Source organism: Fundulus heteroclitus, chromosome 9, assembly GCF_011125445.2.
Source record: "Fundulus heteroclitus isolate FHET01 chromosome 9, MU-UCD_Fhet_4.1, whole genome shotgun sequence".
Classification (NCBI taxonomy): domain Eukaryota; kingdom Metazoa; phylum Chordata; class Actinopteri; order Cyprinodontiformes; family Fundulidae; genus Fundulus; species Fundulus heteroclitus.
The window spans coordinates 3,136,839-3,158,415 of NC_046369.1; the positions used below are offsets into that span (position 1 = coordinate 3,136,839).

Below are 21,577 nucleotides of genomic sequence, written 5' to 3' on the forward strand. Positions count from 1 at the left end.
TGTTGAACTTTTTTTTTTTATTATATGCGATTCCTAAAGATGAAATTTGATGTCATGTTCAGGTTGGGAAAAAAGGAAAGAAAATGGAGGAAAACAGCCAGAAAGCTAAGCAACCCCCCCCCCTCCTGCAGCTCCAACAACTGCAAGAATATACCAGAAACAATATAAAACAATCAATTTCAATGGGTTGTTTTATATTAGCTCCCTTTAAATAAAAGATGAGAAATTATGCTCCATTTTAAACGGAAAACCTTACATTACCAATAAATCTGTGTTTTTTTTGTGAAAGTTTAATCAGCTGCGTCTCATGACATCAGATCCAACGATTAATTTAAGAAAAAAATAAAACATCCATAGCATAAGAAATATCTTTTATATCCCACAATGGGGAAATTGAGGTGTGACAGTAGCAAAAACACAGGTCTGCACATTTAGTAATGTGAATAAACTAATGTAAAGTTAAATTCTAAAGCCAAAGAGAATTAACTCATCAGAAACGGAAAAATAAAATATCGATAAGGCATTATAAGATAAAAATGCAGAGTTCAAGTTAAATAGAGGAAAGACAACAACCAATTTCTTTCCTCTAACTTGAATATTGCAATTTTATATGAATATGACGTATTCTCAGTAATTGCACAACATAACCTGAATAAAGCATCAAACTCATGAAGAGTTAAGAGTCCAAATATGCACTAAATTTGGGAAATATAATTTTTTTTTTTTTTTAAAGTCAACACTTATTATCTAAACCTGTTTTTAAAAAAAAAATCTCCAACAGCAAAACAAACTCCAGAGTTAGCAGCTGGAACGTTAAAATACAGCAGATGAAACATTTAGCTGAAAGAAGAGGAGCAATCGTGGAGTTGAAAGTTTAACAAATTTATTTACACATCTTCACAGGACGCCCACACGATACCGGTCAGGCAGCGTGTGCAACCTTTACCTCTCTGAACGTTGAGCAAAAAACAGAACAAATGGACATTTATAAATTAAAAACAACAACAGCGACGCAGCTTAGTGGAAGCAAATGTGTCCCAAAACCGACAGGGAGCAAACTTAAGGCATCAGCTTGTCCAAAATACAAGGCGGGAAAGGAATACTGATCTCATGTTGGGAGAAACACCACATTGGCACATTTTACATTCATTCATGGTTTACACATTAGAGTCTGGCAGCACAGTACGTTACTACGTTACTAAAGTGTAGTTCACAGAGCTGCGTACGGAGAAACTTTATTTATTTTTTTTGGTCGATATTCCAAAGAATTTACCATGTAAATTTTAAAACAGATTCTTAATCCATTTCATGATATATATATATATTTTTTTCTCCGTTTACAGCTCGTTCGGAGGCTCAGTAGAAACAGTGCATTTAAAAAGATTAGGCGAGGATTGTACTTGGAGAAACCGTCCGACCAGACGGGAGACGGAGAGCACTAATGGAAAATTAAAAAGTTTCTGTTAAACTAAGTTTAAAATTAGACTTAGTTTAACAGAAAGCCAATACAAAGGCAGGACTATGCCGCCGTTATTGCACTTATTGGCGTTGGACTTCCTGTGTGTTTCAGATGCTGATTGATGTGACCGTTCGGTGGAGATTTCAATTAATACATGAAGGTGATGCCTTCCAGGAAAAAAAAACAACAAAAACTTGCATTTGAGTTTAACCAACCATGCTCTGAAGAATCTTATAATAAATGTTTAGAGTCTCCAAGATATTTAGAGGTCACGTCACCGCCCTTGAAGTTTTGGCTCAAGCACAACTTTAGTCCTTCAGTAGATCAAGATGTGTTTGAGTCTTTCCCACTGAGAGCATGAAAAACATTCACGACTAGTATTAAAAACAATGCGCCAGCCATCGGTGCTTACATACAGTACAATACAGACTCACCCTCATAATTAGTACTAAAACAGACAAAGAATCTCTGCTGCAAACCAACAACGTTTTCCAATTCATTCAAATTTCAAGTAATACACGTTTAGATTTATATAAAAAAAAAGTTTGTTTCCCTTATTACTCTTTTCTTATACAAAAAAACCCCCCCAACAAAATAAAATAAAAACTTTCCTGCCAGTGGAGGTTTTCTCTTTTCTTTTTAGACATTTAAAAGACACCACTGTTACAGGTGTCCCTGCACACAGACCCATGCACACGTGGAGACACTTAAAGAAGTGTTTTTTTCCCCCATTGGAACCAGCCAATGACGCTCTGCAGCCTGCACAGATCGACGGTTAATGCATCTGAGCAAACAGGGAGGATACATGGCAACAGATATATGGGATAACAACAGATTTACCAAAATCGATAACAAAAAAACAACTGGTAATACAAATTACTTAATGCTGCTCAAGATGTTTTACACCTTACACACCAGCTTTGCTCTGGGAGAAACATGCATATCAGACTAACTCCCAAGCAAGAAAGGCAAGAATATTTCAAATGCGTTTTTTCAACATTTTTCTTCTTTTCTTCCATTTTGCGGTGCTATTCTAACGTAGTTTACAGTACGAGCTTTCACAGGATTCACTCATACCAAAAGAAAAACATAAACATAAGGTCCACTTAGGCTGTAAAATACATTCAGGCTAATAGTGCTGCCCAAATATGATAGTTGTGCCAAATTAAAACAGACCCCCCCCCCCCCCCCCCTCCCCCTCCCCCTTTGGCCTTTTCATTCAACTGCTGGTCTGTATTCATTTACTTGTATATGCTTACCTACATAATTTACCTTTAATTTCCCCAATCATGTAAAACACTCTTCTATCTGGAGCGTAATGCATCATAATGTTCATAGTAGTCAAGTAAAATGTTTAATAATACATATTGCAGGTTTTTTTAAGTATCCAAAACAATGAGGTATTTTTCAAGCTTTTTATCCTATCAGACATATTGAGATTAAAAACATTTACTTTTTAACTAAATCCCTTTTATGGCATCCCTTAATAACATTCAAATGTAATATGACATGTGATTGTTAAATTTTTTAACATATGAAGCAAAGTTCTTTAAATCTATGTAGCAGTTGATAGTTGTATCTTTGCTTGGATCAATATTAGTCTTGCATAGCTAATCATAGCTGTTTTTTAATACCAAAAAAGGAACTTTAAAGGCCAAATAGCATCATATTCTAGAGCCAGAAAACCTCCAATTCTCGGAAGTATGAAACAGATCCTAAGGCAGCTTTCTAAGTTTTTTTTTCAAAGTGAATAAGTGATATTGAACAACATTTTTTCTGACACCTCTTCAGTCACAGCCCCAAAAAGGGACATGCACATCAATTTATGATAGTATAACCCCTGTTACTGCATTGTTTGATAGTCTGTTCTCTATTAGTGTAAAAAGAAAACCGATTGTTTTACTGACTAAATGGATCTGATGGGAATATGACGAACGAATGTGCGGTCCATTATTGGTGACACAAGAAGAGGGCGCAGTAAACACCAGTCCATGCAGGGTTTCTCCTCACCCACCACACGTTTTGGCCTAAGATTATTAAACAACTGGGATATTGGGTTTAAGTGAAAGAGCTGCTCAAAGCTGATCGGGGAGGACACAAAACTGCTAATGACTCGGTTTCACCAGATGGACCGAGCAGGGAGTCAACAGCCAGACCAGAGAGACTGCAGCTGTCCTTTGTGAGCATTAAATAAAAAATAAAAAAAACCTGTGTCCTTTTTGTAAGCATAAAATATTTTCAGATCTTCACTAATCATGTTAAATGAGTAAACATTCATTCCTAACATTACCCACAACAATTAGCATTTGAAAGAGACAAGTTTTTGACTACAGCTGCCATCTGATTGTACATCAGTATTTTAACTTCCCCTCTTTTCACATTAGCCTAAAAAAGGGACTTTTTTCTGTTTTCAGGACAAAACAATGTGGTTGTGGAAGAACTAAATCTAGACAGCGGTGGAGACTGAGTGATGTGATGGACAGTGTCCTTAGAGTAATGTTCTGACGGCATTAGTCTAGTGAAACCCTCACGAGAGATAAAAGACTGCTTATGTGGAGAAAAGTGAGACTAACACAATCACAGCACAACTGCCTATCATAGCCTTTGCCAGTGATAGTTGCTTGAGGAAATGGAATGCTGTGCACAGCAGGACAACAACGCAGACTGGATGCTGCAAAATAGTTTTTTAATCATAAGCAGTCTTTGCTGTGAATTACAGGCAGAATGGTCTCGGTATAGAGGGCCTTATAAATCCCTCCATAGGGTGCCAGTGGTTTAACTCTCCAAACTAATGCCCTAACATAACGCTTCTCCTGGCTTTCCCCATCATGACTGAATGAATCGGTATGTAAAGCTTAACTTGACAAATTCAGATTGGAGCTGGAAACGTTTCTGGCCGCTGTGTTGTGCATCGAGTCCTGAGTCAGGTATTCCCAACAAGACTTCATCACTCTTCATCTGCCTCGTGCCCCTATTTAGTTTTCTGTTTGTTTGTTTTTTTTTCAATTTTGTTCGATTTCAGACATGAAAATAAACTGAACTAGTCAGAAGACACTTGTAAACGAGAAGTTATCAGAAAGACGTTGTTCAACGCTCAACAAATGGCGGATCAGTGGGTTCACTACGACGAAAGGTAAACGCTTCCTTTTTTTTCCAGGATGGAAAAACAGATTGTGTAGTTTGTAAAGAGAAATATGTAGTAAGGGTTTATTTTAATAATACTTGGCAAAAGAAACGGTGTTTGCATTGCTTTTACGAGTAAGGCCTCAAACTTTTACATGAGTCAACGTCCCTCTAATCGACGTCAAGCTGCATCAGAGTTACAGATAATATACAGCTATCGACTATTTCCTCTAAATAGCCTTATTTTCTGGCTTTATCACTCATGTTAGTTCAAACCAGTTTACTTAGATCATGTATTTTGGGACTTAGCAGTGTGGGGGAAGTGGATGAGGTAACAACCCCCATCCCTGCTTGTGCACAAAGAGCCAGTGGCTTTTTTTTTTTCCTCTTCCTATTGAACGTATAACGAAAGACTGAAACCTTCCCTCCAGCAGGTTTGTTCCTATAAATAAATGGCTCCAAACTCAGCTGCAAACAAGGCAAAACCAACTGGGTGCATGCAAAGGCCGAATTAGAAGGGTAACTTTAAAGTGACAAGGTATAAATATATATATATATAAAAAAAAAGGCATCAGCAGTATGTCTAAATCAAGAAAAACGCCTGCAGATCAACTTGTGCTAAAAAGAGGCTGCAAGTGACACAAACACAAAACCTCCAAAAAATGTCCCAAACATATTTAGAAAAAAACGTGTCTTCAGTTAGGTTTTTGACTTTCGAACGACAAAAATAAAACAGAATACATCAATTAATTTAAAAAGTCAAACCTGTACACATGTTTTTACAGATCCAAGTGCTTCCTTTTTCTTTCAAAGGAGAAGAAGAGGCATCTTTGCCCTGAACAGCACGACATGAAGACGTGGGAGAAAGAGCAGATTAAAAAAAAAAAACAAAAAAAAAAAAAAAAAAAAAAAAAAAAAAAAAACAAAAAAAAAAAAAACAATCTCTGCTGTTGTTCAACCGGAAAAAAAAAAAAAAAAAAACAGCAGGCCGTGTCGTCTGTGAACACGAGGAAGGTGGAAGACGTCATGGGAGCGCTTTTAATGCACACATCTTTTCATGTGCCCTTCAGCTGTGATCGCAAAGTGCAGCTTTCTTTAAAGAGCAGCAAAACGAGGGAGGAGATTTCCTTTTTTTTGTTTTTTTTTCTAAACTTGAAACTCTGGGGAAGACAAAAATAAAGCCTCATCAAGGTTACCATCGTCAGAGGGTCCTGAGGAAAATCAGACACGCTGACAAAAGCAGCAGACCCAAGAAAAAGGTAAACAAAGAGAATAGTCCAATGAAAATGGTAAAAACCCAGAGCCCCGTTTACAAAATAAGGAAGAAAAAAAAAAGTGCTTCAAATATAAATAAAAATGGAAACTTACACAAAGTTTTATCAATTTTGCTCGAAGGGAAAATCAAATTCCTTCCGAAGAGTTTTGCTTCTGGTAAATAATAATAAATAGTCCTTGTTGAGACTGATGCATCTCTTCTGGGTGGTGGGATTAGTTTAGTTGGTGTCTGATTGTGTGGAAAATCCAATCCATCTTGGTGGTCCAACCTCCATGGTGAGCATCGTTCATCTGTTTCATAAAGTAGTCCAAGGCCTCCTGTTTTCACACAGGAAACAAACAACAACAACAAAAAAAAAAAAGCGTAAAGAAAGCTGCACTGCAGTATAAACGGAAAGGACAGAGGTTCGGACTCACCTGCTCGGTTTTCTCCAGCGCCAGCGTCTTCCGTATGTAAGCGATGTCGTCAAACGACTGCAGCTCAGGCATTCCCGAGCCCAGCATCATGGAGAAGAGGTTGATGAAGAGGTTGGCGTGTTGTCGGATGGCGAGGTACGCTTTGTAGCACATTTCCTGGAACCTGGAGTACGAACGACAACAATGGCTGTTTTAAGGGGATTATACGCACAAATGCTCCGCAAGCAAGTTTCAAACAAATAAGATCCTAAATGGGGGCAACGGCGGTTCTTTTAAACCCAGGTCCGATTTGAAGGTTATGTTCTGTGATGCACACATGCCTTCAAATTAGATTGATGACGCTGCCAAATAAAGAAATAAGGACCAAACAAAGGATCTATGGTTGTCACAATCACACAAACCCCCAGCATATTTTCCCATTTAACAGACCAACACGAAGTAAACCAGCAGGAGGAAAATTATAGATTTAGATCCATCATCACAGGGCAACACAGCTTTAGAATGGCCTAGTCAAAGTTCTGACCTAAATTCAGTAAAGACGCACCGATCCGATACCCGGATTGGATATCGGCTCTGATACTGACTAATTAGCCGGTTTGGATATCGGAAGGTTGACGCCGATCCAGTCATTTCGTTTTTCATTAATATCAGACAGCAATATAGTATGGCAATCTAGTCACTTCTATTCTGTTTGCAATGCCGTCACGCAGAGCACACGCACAACAGCAAACACAGACCAACATGGAGCAAGCACCGCGCTGACCAAATTCTGCCATTCGGAAACATTTAAAACTTGATGCGCCAACACGTCCGACTGCAACACGCAGCATCTGCAATGTTTACGTTGTGAGGGGGGTGATATGGTTGGTAAATTCAACACCACAAACATGGCAAAGTATACAGAATATATTCCATTGTCTCAACAGTGGTATCGCGTATCGGCCGATATGCTCAGACCAGGTATCGGTATTGGACTGGATCGGAAAAAACTGGATCGGTGCATCTCTGGTAGAGATGCTGTGGAAATAGTTACAAATAATAGGATTGTACCAAGTAACGGCCCTTTATGCTGCCAGTTGTCAAACGCAATAATTGGGCCGTTACTCTGACTTTTAACCACTGTAACGGCTCTGCTGACATCTGGGCTGCCTTTCTGCAGGGTTTCCCCCTCCAACCCGTTCACATCTGCTTAAATTGTTGCAATACTTGTGGCAGCGGCGTACAGACACTCCCCTCTCCTGCCTGCAGCTGCACATCTGACCCAGATAATTAGCTGCTAATGGGTGTTTTAAAGTCTGCCCACATGTGGAGAAAACCAAAGAAAACATGCAATCCTCTTAAGTTCCTCTTAACGACGTTAAGAGGAACTTTCCCAGGCAGACAGACAAGACAAACGAAATGCTGAAATGCTAAGCTAACAGCACGACGTGGATGTTTGAGCGCAACATCTTAAAAGGCGAGTAAAGCTCCTGTATCTGCTACAGTGAAGTAGGAAACCTCCTGGACAACATAAGCTAACGTTAGCTGCTATTAGCTTGACAGACAGCCAGATGACGGGGCTCTGTTGGTCTGAGGTCACCCAATGCTCTGCCGCCTGGTCGAATTAATAAATACTGAAGCATTTTCCCCTGTATTTACTGCTACGTTGTTAAACTCCTGGTGAGAACCCTGTTTCCCTCGACCCACTGCAGGTGGTAGGAGACAGAAGGAGTCTAGTCTCACTTTTGGTGAAAACATGTTGAAAACCCATCATTTCATTTTTCTCCTTCACAGGTTCCTGCTACCACATCATTTTACCACATGATTTTGGGAATAAAAACATATAATCATCTTCATATAAAATATACACCAGTGTTCTCCCTGATACCTTTTACTTTTTCCTTTTTGAGCATTAAAAAAAAAAAAAAAAAAAAAAAAAAAAACTTTGCACCAGGCAAGATAACTATACATAAACAAATAAACACCCGACAATGCCGCTGTACTATCAGAAGGCAAAGACATAGTTGTGCACAGTTTATGGTAGGGAAGCAACAAGCTAATCTAATGTAAAGTTAGTTCTAAAGCAACAGCGGATGAACTTTATCAGAAATGCCAAAAATAAAAGTAAAAAATAAACGCTAGAGTAAATATTGCACAATTATTGCCAATATGGTGTACTCTGGTAAAAAAAAAGATGAAATATTCAAGTTAACTATGGACAGTGGAAGAAAAAGATCACTACCTATTTACAGAATATATGAGATAATATACCATACGCATGATAGTACAGCAGCATCTTAAAGTAGACTGGGTGTGTGTAAGTTTGCCTTAGTATCTGGGAGACGGTGTAAACAACTCATGATCAGATCAGAACCTGTGCAACCATTAGCATGTTATAAACGGTTATTGAGTCTGTTGTGATCAACAGAGACTATAAAGTCTAAAAACAGCAGGGAGGAACAGTCACACATCAGCGTCTCTGGTTGCATGGATTTGTACCGACCAATTCACATTACAACCCAGATCTAAATCCCATATTAAACAGGTTTCCAGGGTTTCCTTTTTTTCACCTCAGGAATATCGCCAAAATCAGAAATATTCTGTCCAGGGGTGACGCTGGAAAACTAGTCCATGCATTTGTTACTTCACGGCTGGACTATTGTAATTCTTTACTATCAGGAAGTCCACAAAATGCAGTTCAAAGTCTTCAGCTGATCCAAAATGCTGCAGAAAAAGTTCTGATGAAAATCAACAAGAGAGATCATATTTCTCCAATTTTAGCTTCCCTTCATTGGCTTCCTGTTAAATCAAGAACAGAATTTAAAATTCTCCTTCTAACGTATAAAGCCCTTAATAATCAAGCTCCATCATATATCAGAGCTCTGATTACCCCGTATGTTCCTAACAGAGCACTTCGCTCTCAGACTGCAGGTCTGCTGGTGGTTCCTAGAGTCTCTAAAAGTAGAATGGGAGGCAGATCCTTTAGCTATCAGGCTCCTCTCCTGTGGAACCAACTCCCAGTTTTGGTCCGCGAGGCAGACACCCTGTCTACTTTTGAGACTAATCTTAAAACTTTCCTTTTTGACAAAGCTTCTAGTCAGAGTGGCTCATGTTACTCTGATCTACCTCTATAGTTATGCTGCTATAGGCTTAGGCTGCTGGAGGACATCAGGGTCTATTTCTCTCACTCTGCTGAGTTCTCCTACTGCTCTCCAATTTGCATTATTTGTTGTTATTTCATATTTTAACTTTTTGTTCTCTCTCTTTTTCTCTTCATAGAAGGTACACCTGGTCTGGCGTTCTGTTAGCTGTGACATCATCAGGGGAGGCAGATCATCCACTATTACCATCTAACATAAAAAGTACTCCTGGGTCAATGTGAGCTTCTGTGCTTTCTGTGTCTCTGCTCTGTCTTCTCTAAGCCCCAGTGGGTCGAGGCAGATGAGCGTTCACACTGAGCCTGGTTTTGGTTCTGCTGGAGGTTCTCCTCCCTGTTAAAGGGGAGTTTTCCTCTCCACTGTCGCTTCATGCATGCTCAGTATGAGGGATTGCTGCAATGCCATCAACAATGCAGACGACTGTCCACTGTGGCTCTACGCTCTTTCAGGAGGAGTGAATGCTGCTTGGAGAGACTTGATGCAACCTGCTGGGTTTCCTTAGAGAGGAAACTTTCTCACCAACCTGGAGGATCTGATTGGATTTGACTTTGTAAAAACCTTGAGATGATGTGTTGCGAATTGGCGCTATATACATAAAACTGAATTAAATTGATTGTAATCTACTGCCATTACCTTTCACAGGTAAGAATGAACATATACTATTTATTACAAGGTTATAAATATGTCTGTAGGCTCCATTGCACGTATGCGCTATATCGTTCCTCCGTTTATGTGGTAATGTTATGGTAACTATACACAAAATCTGTATAATCTGACCCAATCTGTATAATATGATTGAACTTGACTTTGTAAAGTGCCTTGAGATGACATGTTTCATGATTTGGCGCTATATAAATAAAATTGAAAAGTACTTTGGTTACAAACAAACAGAGCAAAAGCAAAGTGTTAAACGGTAAAAAAAAAAAAAGAAATAAGAAGAAATATAATACGTCAACAGGGTGCAACAATTTAATCGGTAAACCTTTGTATGCAATGATAGTAAGCTACTGGAGTAGAAATTCAGAAAGTTATAGTACGTGACCAGGCCCCTTTAAAAGTTTCAACAGGAATGGATACTTTAAAGGCACCGCAACCATTACGTTTTTCCAATTGCTAATCTTTAAGATCCAAATCTCAAACAAAATAGGATGCAGGATTAAAAATGGTGAAAAAACAACAACAACTGTGTAGTACCTCTCGAACTCTTTGGTCTTTGTGCACTCCTGGGATCCCTTACTGATAACGATGAGGAAGTCTTGTGTCAGCACGAACGGGACTCTCTCCCTCTTGTAGCCAAATTTCTTCTTCTTGTGATCCAGGAAATGGCCAAAATCTATATGAAACAACTGAAGGAAAGCACAACAGGGCAACGCGTCAGCTCACCTACTGACATTTTACTGAAAATACACTAAAGCTTAATCTGTACATCCGATTTACAGAGAACAACAAGCTGCAGGTCATCTGCAACGTCCACGGTGTTTAGCAAAACATGCTAAAACACCTAAAACATGTGTTGCCTGTGTTTGCACATCAGAGCTACCTGTCCGTTTTCTTTGACCATAATGTTGCTGTTGTGCCTGTCTCCTATCCCCAGAATAAAGGTAGCTACACAGTAGCCAGCGCACGACCTTGTAAACAGATCCACGGCGTTGTCATACCTGCAAAAACACAAAAGAAAAAATTCAAACGCCCACTAGAAGAGATGCTAATCATTCTGGGTTGCTTGACACAGACCTTAAATAAAGAAGAATGTGACAAATAAATCTAAGCAAAACAAGAGTCAATGACGCGAAACAATCATTCCCACTCTGTAGGAAAAGTGGCCGACGGTTGATTATTTCTTCATTGCTGGGGGAGAACTCACATCTCTCCTTTGTTCTTGTCCTTGAGCCACTGATGCAGCGTGTTGGAGTTGAACTGCAAGGCTCCCTTCAGGCCTCCTTTACACTGAATCTGCATGATGGTGTGCGAGTTTCGAACCACCTCTATTAGGCCCACGCAGTCCCCCAACGACAGACAGCCATAGGGCAACATCCTGGAGAGACGCACAGAGCAAACCTGATGAGACCAAAGTGCTGAAACAATAGGCAATTAAATCACGAGGAGTTACTCTACCGTAGGTCCAGACCCTGATTCTGCCAAATGTTCTCCATGATTTTGATTATCTGCAACGTCAGCATATCCTGCCGCAAATCTACGGCAAACGCACACAATTACAACGAGGACAAAACGTGACAGAACAGTGACTTACAGCCATTTGTCATCATGCAATAGCGCAGAATGAGCTGCTTCAGCTAGCAGGACAAATCCTTTCAACATAAACACAACACCAACACGGGTCCAATTAAACGTTCTTTCTACAATTTCTCAAGCTCTATGTTTGTCTGCAAAATCTTGATTTCAAAATAACTACTTCCTGTACAAACACCCTTACGATTAGGGTTCCTTAAACCTGTACAAATACAAACTTTCTGACTTTCCTGGAGTTGAACTTTCAAATTTTTTTGGTAATTTTTGTCCCATTTTTAATAGTTACTGACATTTTTTATAGTAGTAGGGCTTCATTATTATTATTATTATTATAGACCAAACACTACTGGGAAAAACTAGGTTATAACGAAAATAAGAAGTGGTAAAAGCTACAATAACGCCTTAAATAGGCTGTGTGTGGCAGGTGCTCTTTGTAATACGAAAACTATTTTGTTGAACAAACTTATTTGTAGAAACCTATACTAGCCTTCTTTAGAAATAAGTCATGGAATTACTTGCATCATAAGAATATTGTAGAGTAGTACACCACAATTCGAGCCATTTGTGTTCTTGTTCGTTTAAAAATGTTTCATGCGTGTAATTTATTACCATCTCCGTTTTTGAAGATGATCTCGTTATTCTGGAACAGGGTCTCGGACATGATGTCAGGATTCTCCCAGTTGAGCCACAGTGGCCTCTTTGCTGATGACATGATCCTGCACTCGTTCAACCTGGGAAAACAACAAAAATACATTTGCAGATATTTAGCAATGTGGACGATCTTTTCCCCTCACCAACTTTTTTTTGTTGTAATTTTTGAGAGAATTAAGAGACCCCATAAACTTCATTATGCCCAACGTTTCACACCTCAGATTTCCCAGCTGATGTGCAGGGTTGAGAGGGGAGGTGAAGTTCTGCAGAGCATCCATGTAGTCTGGTCTCTTCATCTGCTCGACGAGAAACTTCATCTGGACCTTCACAAAACACACAAAAACAAGAAAACGCACTTAGACGTGTCACGTTTTTTTTTTAGATATTAAAAATCCATACTTCTCCAAACTGCTTTTTTTAAGGTTCTTAATAAATAAATAAATAAATAAAAAGTTCAGGCAGTCATAAATCTGCACTTTAAATAATTATCAACCTTATGATCTGTATTTTATGCTCCAGACTCTTGATGTATAAAAGACTCACTGCAAAAACAGACAAAACTAAACTAAAAATAAGTTAAAATTTTCTTGAAATGAGTTTATTTGTACTTTATTTGAGCAGGTAAATAAGATAATCTGCCAATGGAATAAGATTTTTGCACTTAAAATAGGAAGAACTCATCTCCATCAACTTATTTCAAGTGCATTATATCCAATTATCTTATTTTAAGGGTAACAGTACTCCTTCTGTTGGCAGACAATCTTATTTACCTGCTCAAATCAAGGACAAATACACTCATTTCAAGAAAATTTTTACTTATTTTTGGTTCTGTTTTTGCAGTGCTCCTACGTGCCACTAGTATCTTACCTTTTGCGTCTCGTCTTTTTTTTCCTGTTTGAGGATGTCAGTGAGGTTGATGAGCTTCTCCATGGCTTCCACCTGCCTGCTCAGGTGTTTCAGGTACATGCCACAGGCCCGGCAGTAAGCTTCCAGGAGGAGCCCAAACCTCTGACTCACAGTTTTATTGTGCATTTCTGACCTGAGATCACAAACACACACATACACACACACACACAGGGATGTCAGACCGAGACGAAGAAAGAAGCAGTACCTGTTTTTAATCACTCTGTAAAATGCAGGAAGTAAAGGTGACTCACTTGAGATGCCAGAAGAAAAAATGCCCTATCCTTTGATTGGTCAGGGCCTTTTTGAGCAGGAAGCGAGCCAGTGGACTATCAAGATACTGCTCATATTTTAATACCTAAAAGAAAGATTAGCATGGTTGTCAGTCATTTGTTCTCAGTACTCTGGAGCTTTTAGCACATTTAATTTGAGAACAAAACACAGTCTATGCACACTGTCATGTGTTTACAACTATTTTACAGACACAAAGATGGGGAGAAGGCAAATTTCACGAAAAACAGTTGTAAAATATTCAAACAAATAAACCAATAGTCGACTTTAATGGGCTTTACGCATGCAATACTTGACCGAGAGGCCGACCTGAACAAGCTGGATAAGATACTGGGAGAGTTTATCGTCGGTGAGGTTTTCGTCAAGGCAGCGTACAGCAAAGTGTCTGACCAAAGGGTCTGGATAGTTAAAGTCCAGCAGCTCCATGGCCTCTTCTGGAAGGAGAGACGGCAACTCCTTCAACAGGCAATACGTCTGGCAGGAATACAAAACATAAAAAAATTTGTTTTACAACTAGGGCTGGACGATATAGGGAAAAAAAAGCACATCGATATAATATAAATCATATTGATCGATATTGATAATTATCAACAGATTCAAAACATATATTTTAAGTGCAGCCCTGAGCATTTTATGCTGTTGCTTAACGACCAATTTTTAGATCCAGACACAAACACTGAATTCAACCTCAACCCTTTATTCAACCAACTTTTTACCAAAACTGCAATTGTTTTAAAAATTAAAAAGAACATATGCTCTCTGAGCTCTGAAGGAGGCGGAGCTAGATTCCTGAGTCTGCATTGTGATTGGTTGGGAGGATGTAATGACTGTAATATTAACCTACATGGCTAGAATGCAAAAAGGAAAACTGTTATTCTATTGAACTGTTTATTGACCCTTTTTTCTGTCATCAATATACATCTATCGATTGATAGAAAATTGATTGTTATTGAATTATCGTCCAGCCCTATTTACAACCAATAAAAAGGAAGTTATTTTAGCACAATTAAGTCATATTTATATCAACTAATGAAAAGGTGTAAAAATACATCCATAAATTAAAATGCACCAATAACTGTTTGTGTTTTTTAAAGGTTTTTAAGACTTGCACATGTAGACAAACACAAAGAAAAAAAAAAAAAAAAGATAAAACACAGCAGTAAACAAATCGTCATCTTAGCTTCTGTTTTTTAATGGGGTTTAAGGAATTGAAAACAAATTAGCTGCTAACATAGAAGGGCTTTAAAACTTTGTTTTGCATTTGAAATGAAATAACATTTTCTGGAAATAAAGGTAACTGGCTTCAATCTTCACTTTCCAAATCAAAAATCCACATAAACAGAGCATTACCTGTGCTACTTCATCTCTGGAGTTCCACTTAACAGCCAGCAGGATTTTAGGAAGGATCTCTGGCATTTTCATGCAATACTGCCTGGCAGAGAAAGAACAAGCAGCTCATGGGGATGCTCCGACACGCCGAGCGGTCGCTGTGTACACCGTTTGCTGACCTGTTTCTCCAGAGAAAGTCTTTCTCCTGCTCGGTGATTTCTGACAGAGGGTCCCGGTTACTCAGCTGTCTCATCTGTTCGCTGTCGCTCTCCGTCAGGGCGTGATCTCTGGCCACGCGACCGCTCTGGAACCGAACAGAAGCCACACACGGAAACGCTTCGTTATTACCCTCAATAAACCTCCACACCGGAGAAAAACAGCTTTTACAATCGCAACATGAAGAAGAAAGGATGAAGGAAAACGCAACTTAACATTAACTTCATTCATTAAAAGAGTTAAGTTCCAGGATTTTTGTAGACGTCTGCCCCCCTGTGGCGACAAGTTGAAATGACACCAATGTTGTACACGACTATGAGGAAAAGCATCTGCAACTGCACAGGGGTTTAGTTTAGCACTGTGATGTCTTTTCGGGTAAAAAGTTATAAATATTAAAGTTAGGCCGTGTTCTCTGGCGGAGACTCAAGAAAGTAGCAAGGTGAACGAGAGAGTAACACCCGCGCACATGCCCTGAAAATTCACACCAAATCAAGTCTCTCATGAACTGACTGATGGAGCCTATAAAGGCAAATTTAAGGGCATGCATGAGAAAGAATAAATAATAACTTGTACAATGCATTGTCAAAAACAGAGACGATCATTTATAAATCAAAATGAACCGGTTTGGCTTTTATATGAAAATAGCAGCCTTTAAAGCTTTAGACTATATTTTACTAAGTAATTTATTGGCACAGTTCAGTCACAAGTTAATTTAAAGTGCTTTACAGGATAATAAAGTCACAGGGGTAGAATATGTAGATATTTATAATGAAAATGTAAATGTATAGCCAATTAAATGATGGCCTAAGGCAGGCACGTCCAAAGTGCTGCCTGGGGGCCATTTGTGGCCCCTGTAATGATTTCGGGTGCTCTCCCCCCCCCCCCCAAAAAAAACTGCATTTCAAGAAAGATTTGGTCCACCAGCACAGGTGGTTGATGCAGATGGAAGATTTTAGTTTTTAATTAGAGCAAAATGATTACAGGAAAGTTTAAATCCTACAATTGAAAATGCTAAGTACAATATAAAGTATTCATCTTTTAATAAACACGCTTTTGACATTCTCTTTAATTTCATAGTGACATCAATCCAATGATATTTAATTACTCATTACTTTGGTGTATTACAATCTGCTTTGAATTCAATTATTAAAATTGGCTAATTACTGTGTTTTAAATTATTAAAAATAATTTGCATCTTTTAATATGACAAATTAGTAAAATCCTTTTTAGTTTTATTTTGGATCTACAATGGCTACACATTCATTGGCTACAAAAAAATCTGACTAACTTATTTATTTTAAATGATCAGATTTTGTACAGCAGGTAAAACAAAAAAATATATTTGGTTTAATAAAAATCTTATTACTTTTATGGCCCTTGATTTCCTTTGACTTGACAATTTCGGCCCATGTACCGAAAAGTTTGGACACCCCTGGCCTAAGGGGTCTGCATGGTTCACACCATACAAAAAACTCAGATGTATTCAACCATCAAACCAGTTAGTACCTTGTTTATTTAGGAAATGTTTTTATGAAGGCAGCAGAGCTGATTTAGTACGTTAACTGTGTGGGCATAAAATTTTGTTCTGAATCTTCCCCGTTTTGCATTAAAGTGGAGAAAGTTCTGACACACCTGCTCATCGATATTACTAATTCAATGACCATGGTGATGTGGCCACAAGGACATATAAAGTTGATTCTCAATCAAATACGTATGATTAAAAGATGTACAAATTCATAACCTGAACCAGGGAAGACTATAGATGCAGAATAAAAATAAACCCGAGAACAGAGCCTTGAGGAACACCATGTTTGATTTTTGCATACGCGGACGTACAACCGCCAAATGGCAAAGTAATCCCAGTCTGTCTTGTAAGATCTGAACCAACCTCGCTCAGCTTTGTCCAAAGCTACACTGAAATCCAGCACAACAGAGACAGACAGATGTGTTGCTGTTAAGATGCATGTTAATTGAAACAGTTACAAATGGCATCTCGGTGCGGTGGTGTGTTTGAAAACCCGACTGGAAAAAAAAAGCACTGAAGAGATATTGGGTCTTATTTTACTCATCAAAAATGTGAAAATCTGTTGAACCAAAAGAATGTCACCTTAATAAAAAGAAAAACAGCTAGTTTTAAAAGTTGATTAACATTGCGTATTGGTAGAGATATATGTTGATAAACAGGATTATGAACGATGGAAAGTGTAAATCCTGTTCCAAAATATTTCAAACCACATTAAATTATCCTGCTACCAGAGTTAGAGACTCTCCTTGAGATCGACCATGTCACCTAACATCATTCACGTCCTCTCCCATGGCAAAGGATCTTCAATGTGTCACATCAACACAGCACAAGTCACGCTTCTCAAGGCCCACGTCACGTAGAAATCTGATAAGACTGAGCATCATCTACACCGTCATGAATAACTGACGAGAGAAACCCAAACTGGCACCTCTGAGCCATGATTCAAGTGTTGGAAGCAACAAACTGAAGGTTTTAAAGTTCATTCATCCATCCACACTGCAAAAAGGGAACTAAAAGTAAGTAAAATTTTCTTGAAATCAGTGTATTTTTCCTTGATTAGAGCCGGTAACTAAGACTATTTGCCAATGGAAGATAAGATTTTTGCACTTAAAATGGGAACAATTCATCTTCATCATCTTATTTCAAGTGCAGGATGTCTAATTATCGTATTTTAGGGGTAAAATCACTCAAAACATTAGCAAATAGTTTTATTTAGCTCCTCAAATCAAGGAAAAATACACTAATTTCAAGAAATTTTTACATACTTTTAGTTCCCTTTTTTTCAGTGCATCTGCGTCACCCTATTGTAGATATTCTAAATAAAGATACAAGGTCATGAAATAAAAAAAAATATATTTCAGTGTTAATTAGATTATTGGTAGGAGCAACCTGAATATCTGTAGTTTGGTTTACAAATTAAATACACTGCAAAAAAGTGAACTAAAAGTAAAAAAAAAAAAAAAAATGTAAATAGTGTATTTGCCCCTAAAATAAGATAATTAGTTATACTGCACTGGAAATAAGACGGTGGAGATGAGTTGTTCCTATTTTAAGTGCAATAATTTTATTCCATTGTATGATCATTTAGAGCTGCTGTTTAAATCAAGGACAAATACACTGATTTCAAGAAAACTTTTAGTTTCCTTTTTGCAGTGCTATGAGGAAGTGGTTAATGGCGTTTGGCTCATCTAAGCCAACATTAAATCAGTTCAGACTTCTGTTGTGGCAGTAATACTGAACAGTAAAACAACACCAGCTCAACACTGCACAGACGGAGAAACGCTTCACTCTAATTATTTAAAAGTGGTGCGATAAACAAACCAACATGTGAACAATTTGATGAGATGAGGTGTTTTCAATGCACGTGTCAAAAATGAGCGGGGCCCTCCTCGCGCTACAATGTGTGAAAAAAAAAATCTTCAGTCTTGAATCACAACTCTTTCAGCAGATTTTCCCTTTACGCATCGCGCCTTTAAACGCTTTAACAGCATGCAAAATATGCTAATTCCAGTATTTCACACAGGGCTCTAATGGAACGAGCGATTCAAACACATTCATGACGGTGCCCTTCTTCTGGTAGGTAGAGCAAATTACATTTATATTGCTTGTCTTTATTGGATGGTTGAACAACGTCAGTCTAATGCTAAAGGTTCTTCAACAAAAGCCTTATATTTTTAGTCTTTAAAGGTATATTTTCACTGTTCCACACAAAAAGATGCAGGCTGTGCACCCACAGACTGATTCGCTCCCACTAATGATCTGATCAGGATGTCGCTCAGTTTACTACGTTTCCAACACTTCAAGATGCTGTTAGAGATGCTGAAAAAAAAAAGTCTATGCATAATTCGGTTTACCTAATTAATACTATAAAGCTGCTTTTATTCGTCTGGAAGCACAATAAAAACCGACTGGGTTTGAATGTCCAACTGTCAAATGAATAATATCAAATTGCTTGTTCTGTATTAGATTAATAGGAAATATGAAATTTGAAGCAGTTTAAACTTCTTAATCACTTAATATGGATGACATTATAATGACTTCTGGTAATAAATAATAACGTCTTGGTATTATTTTTGACCAAGACATTTAAATCCCATATTAAACAGGTTTCCAGTGTTTCCTTTTTTCACCTCAGGAATATCGCCAAAATTAGAAACATTCTGTCCAGGGGTGAGACACTGAAAATCTAGTCCATGCATTTGTTACTTCAATGCTGGACTATTGTAATTATTTACTATCAGGAAGTCCACAAAATGCAGTTCAAAGTCTTCAGCTGATTCAAAATGCTGCAGCAAGAGTTCTGATGAAAATCAACAAGAAAAATGATATTTCTCCCATTTTAGCTTCCCTTCATTGGCTTCCTGTTAACTCAAGAATAGAATTTAAAATTCTTCTTCTAACGTATAAAGCCCTTAATAATCAAGCTCCATCATATATCAGAGCTCTGATTACCCCGTATGTTCCTAACAGAGCACTTCGCTCTCAGACTGCAGGTCTGCTGGTGGTTCCTAGAGTCTCTAAAAGTAGAATGGGAGGCAGATCCTTTAGCTATCAGGCTCCTCTCCTGTGGAACCAACTCCCAGTTTTGGTCCGTGAGACAGACACCCCGTCTACTTTTAAGACTAAGCTTAAAACTTTCCTTTTTGACAAAGCTTCTAGTCAGAGTGGCTCATGTTACCCTGAGCTACCTCTATAGTTATGCTGCTATAGGCTGAGGCTGCTGGAGGACATCAGGGTCTATTTTTTTCACTCAGCTGAGTTCTCCTACTGTTCTCCAATTTCCATTGTTGTTATTTTAACTTTTAATTCTCTGTAATTTTTCTCTTCATAGAAGGTACACCTGGTCAGGTGTTCTATTAGCTGTGACATCATCAGGGGAGGCAGATCAGAGGAAACTTTCTGACCAACCTGTCTGGAGAATCTGACTTTGTAAAGAGCCTTGAGATGACACGTGTTGTGAATTGGCGCTATATATATAAATAACATTTTATTGAATTAAACTGGGAGATCAGCTAAAGTAGCTGAAAATGCTGGGAATATTCAAAGAGTAACATCTTTAGCACCCTAAATTTCAACCCCAATCCAATACGGTTGGCTGTGGTTCTTGCAGTGTAAACACACGTTAAAATGGTATTTTAGACAGAAACAGGCAGGTAATATCTATTTTAAACAAAAGTAAAGGTCTATTTTAACTGACTTGTTGAGGTACCCTGGAGGTGATCCAGTTTGCGTGATCTTCCACCGCCTTCATATCCGGGTATTTGATAGGACCACTGAAGTGTTCGAACTCCAGCTCCAGACATGGTGTTTCCTAAACATACACAAGGGGAAAAAACAATGTTACGTACCAAACTGTGGGATGCCAGTTGTGGTTTATTATTTCAGATGAAAACCTGTTAAATACCTTATTGGGATTAGATCCAGTGACTCCTATTGGGTTGAGGAGGTCTTCGAGGCCGTGCGGGACAGGCCAGAGGTTCAGAGCCATCTTGTTGGCCACCAGAGTGTGGGTGTAGTCAAACAGGTTAATGTTGCCAAAACTTAGTGGACAGTGTTCCTGGAAAACACAACATAGAAAAGCACATTGGGTGAATATTTAACTAATTAAACTCAATTAAAAATAACACATTCACTTTCATTAACTGTATAGATTGTACATCCAGCATGTCTTTCAAAGAAATGACCAGAATTGTTATAGTTTAGCCAAAATGTTATGTTATGTTTCCTGACTTCAAAGTAACTAATGATTTTTAAACGTAGATTATGATGCAAAATCTACATTTTGTTGTCTACATTTGAGTCTTTAGGAACGCAGAAAATTTTAATATAGTCTGTCCAGGAGCTGCGTAGATATCTTTATATTCTTTTTGGATGTTTTTTTTTTTTTTTTTCCTCAAGCCGTTTAGATTTATATATCTGTTTTCTATTACGTTTTCTGGACAATTACGCCACCGTATTTGCTGCAGCGCTGCTTAACAAGGTCATGGACTTCTTGCTTACCAGTTTCGGCAATCTGCGATTTTTATTTCTTGGACTCGATTTTGTAGTCCAAGCGGATAAATCAAACCGTTCGGTTGTTCAAGTGTGAAGTATCTACCTTAGATTTAAAAAGACAGCACCAAAACGAGTTGCTGTCAGGCACACCTCAGAATGGGGGCAAAAAATGGGGAACTTGGAGGTATATTAACGAGGAATTCATACCTAATCCTTTCAGTTCCGCTTAATATAGCACAAGTTATTTAAATGCAAAAGGAAATCAATTAAATTGCCCCCTTTATCCAAATTAATCACTAGAAGTCCAGCACAAACATGCTTTCATTTGGCTGCAAAGTTGAAATCAAAAGTTATTTCGTTCTTGCAAATTCATGACTGCTCCAATCCTTTCAAAGCCACAGCCAAAACGGTCGCGGGAGCTTACGCCTTAATTTTGGAGTAAATTTTAATTAAGAGGCAGCGGCAGATGAAGGTAACAAAAGAGAAGAGGCAAAGTTACCTGCAGCC

At 38.3% G+C, this 21,577-nt stretch overlaps 1 protein-coding gene across 2 annotated transcripts in view; it reads right to left on the bottom strand.

The window, feature by feature from the left end:
• Positions 1–5,719: 5,719 nt before the first annotated feature.
• The window catches only part of LOC105936911 (phosphatidylinositol 4,5-bisphosphate 3-kinase catalytic subunit alpha isoform), a 35,989-nt gene continuing 20,131 nt past the window's right edge, over positions 5,720–21,577 (bottom strand). Inside the window, exons 12-26 of one of the 2 annotated variants that reach the window (XM_036140847.1) lie at positions 20,481–20,633; positions 20,286–20,387; positions 15,015–15,139; positions 14,857–14,938; positions 13,816–13,980; positions 13,470–13,573; positions 13,180–13,351; positions 12,529–12,635; positions 12,271–12,392; positions 11,527–11,605; positions 11,276–11,446; positions 10,952–11,069; positions 10,606–10,757; positions 6,275–6,437; positions 5,720–6,175 (exon numbers count right to left, since the gene is read on the bottom strand). In XM_036140847.1, the coding sequence (XP_035996740.1) occupies positions 6,071–6,175; positions 6,275–6,437; positions 10,606–10,757; positions 10,952–11,069; positions 11,276–11,446; positions 11,527–11,605; positions 12,271–12,392; positions 12,529–12,635; positions 13,180–13,351; positions 13,470–13,573; positions 13,816–13,980; positions 14,857–14,938; positions 15,015–15,139; positions 20,286–20,387; positions 20,481–20,633 (1,920 nt within the window). In that variant the 3' untranslated portion in view covers positions 5,720–6,070. Of the gene's footprint in view, positions 6,176–6,274; positions 6,438–10,605; positions 10,758–10,951; positions 11,070–11,275; positions 11,447–11,526; positions 11,606–12,270; positions 12,393–12,528; positions 12,636–13,179; positions 13,352–13,469; positions 13,574–13,815; positions 13,981–14,856; positions 14,939–15,014; positions 15,140–20,273; positions 20,388–20,480; positions 20,634–21,577 lie in introns of both variants that reach the window. The other variant, XM_036140846.1, reaches the window with a different exon arrangement.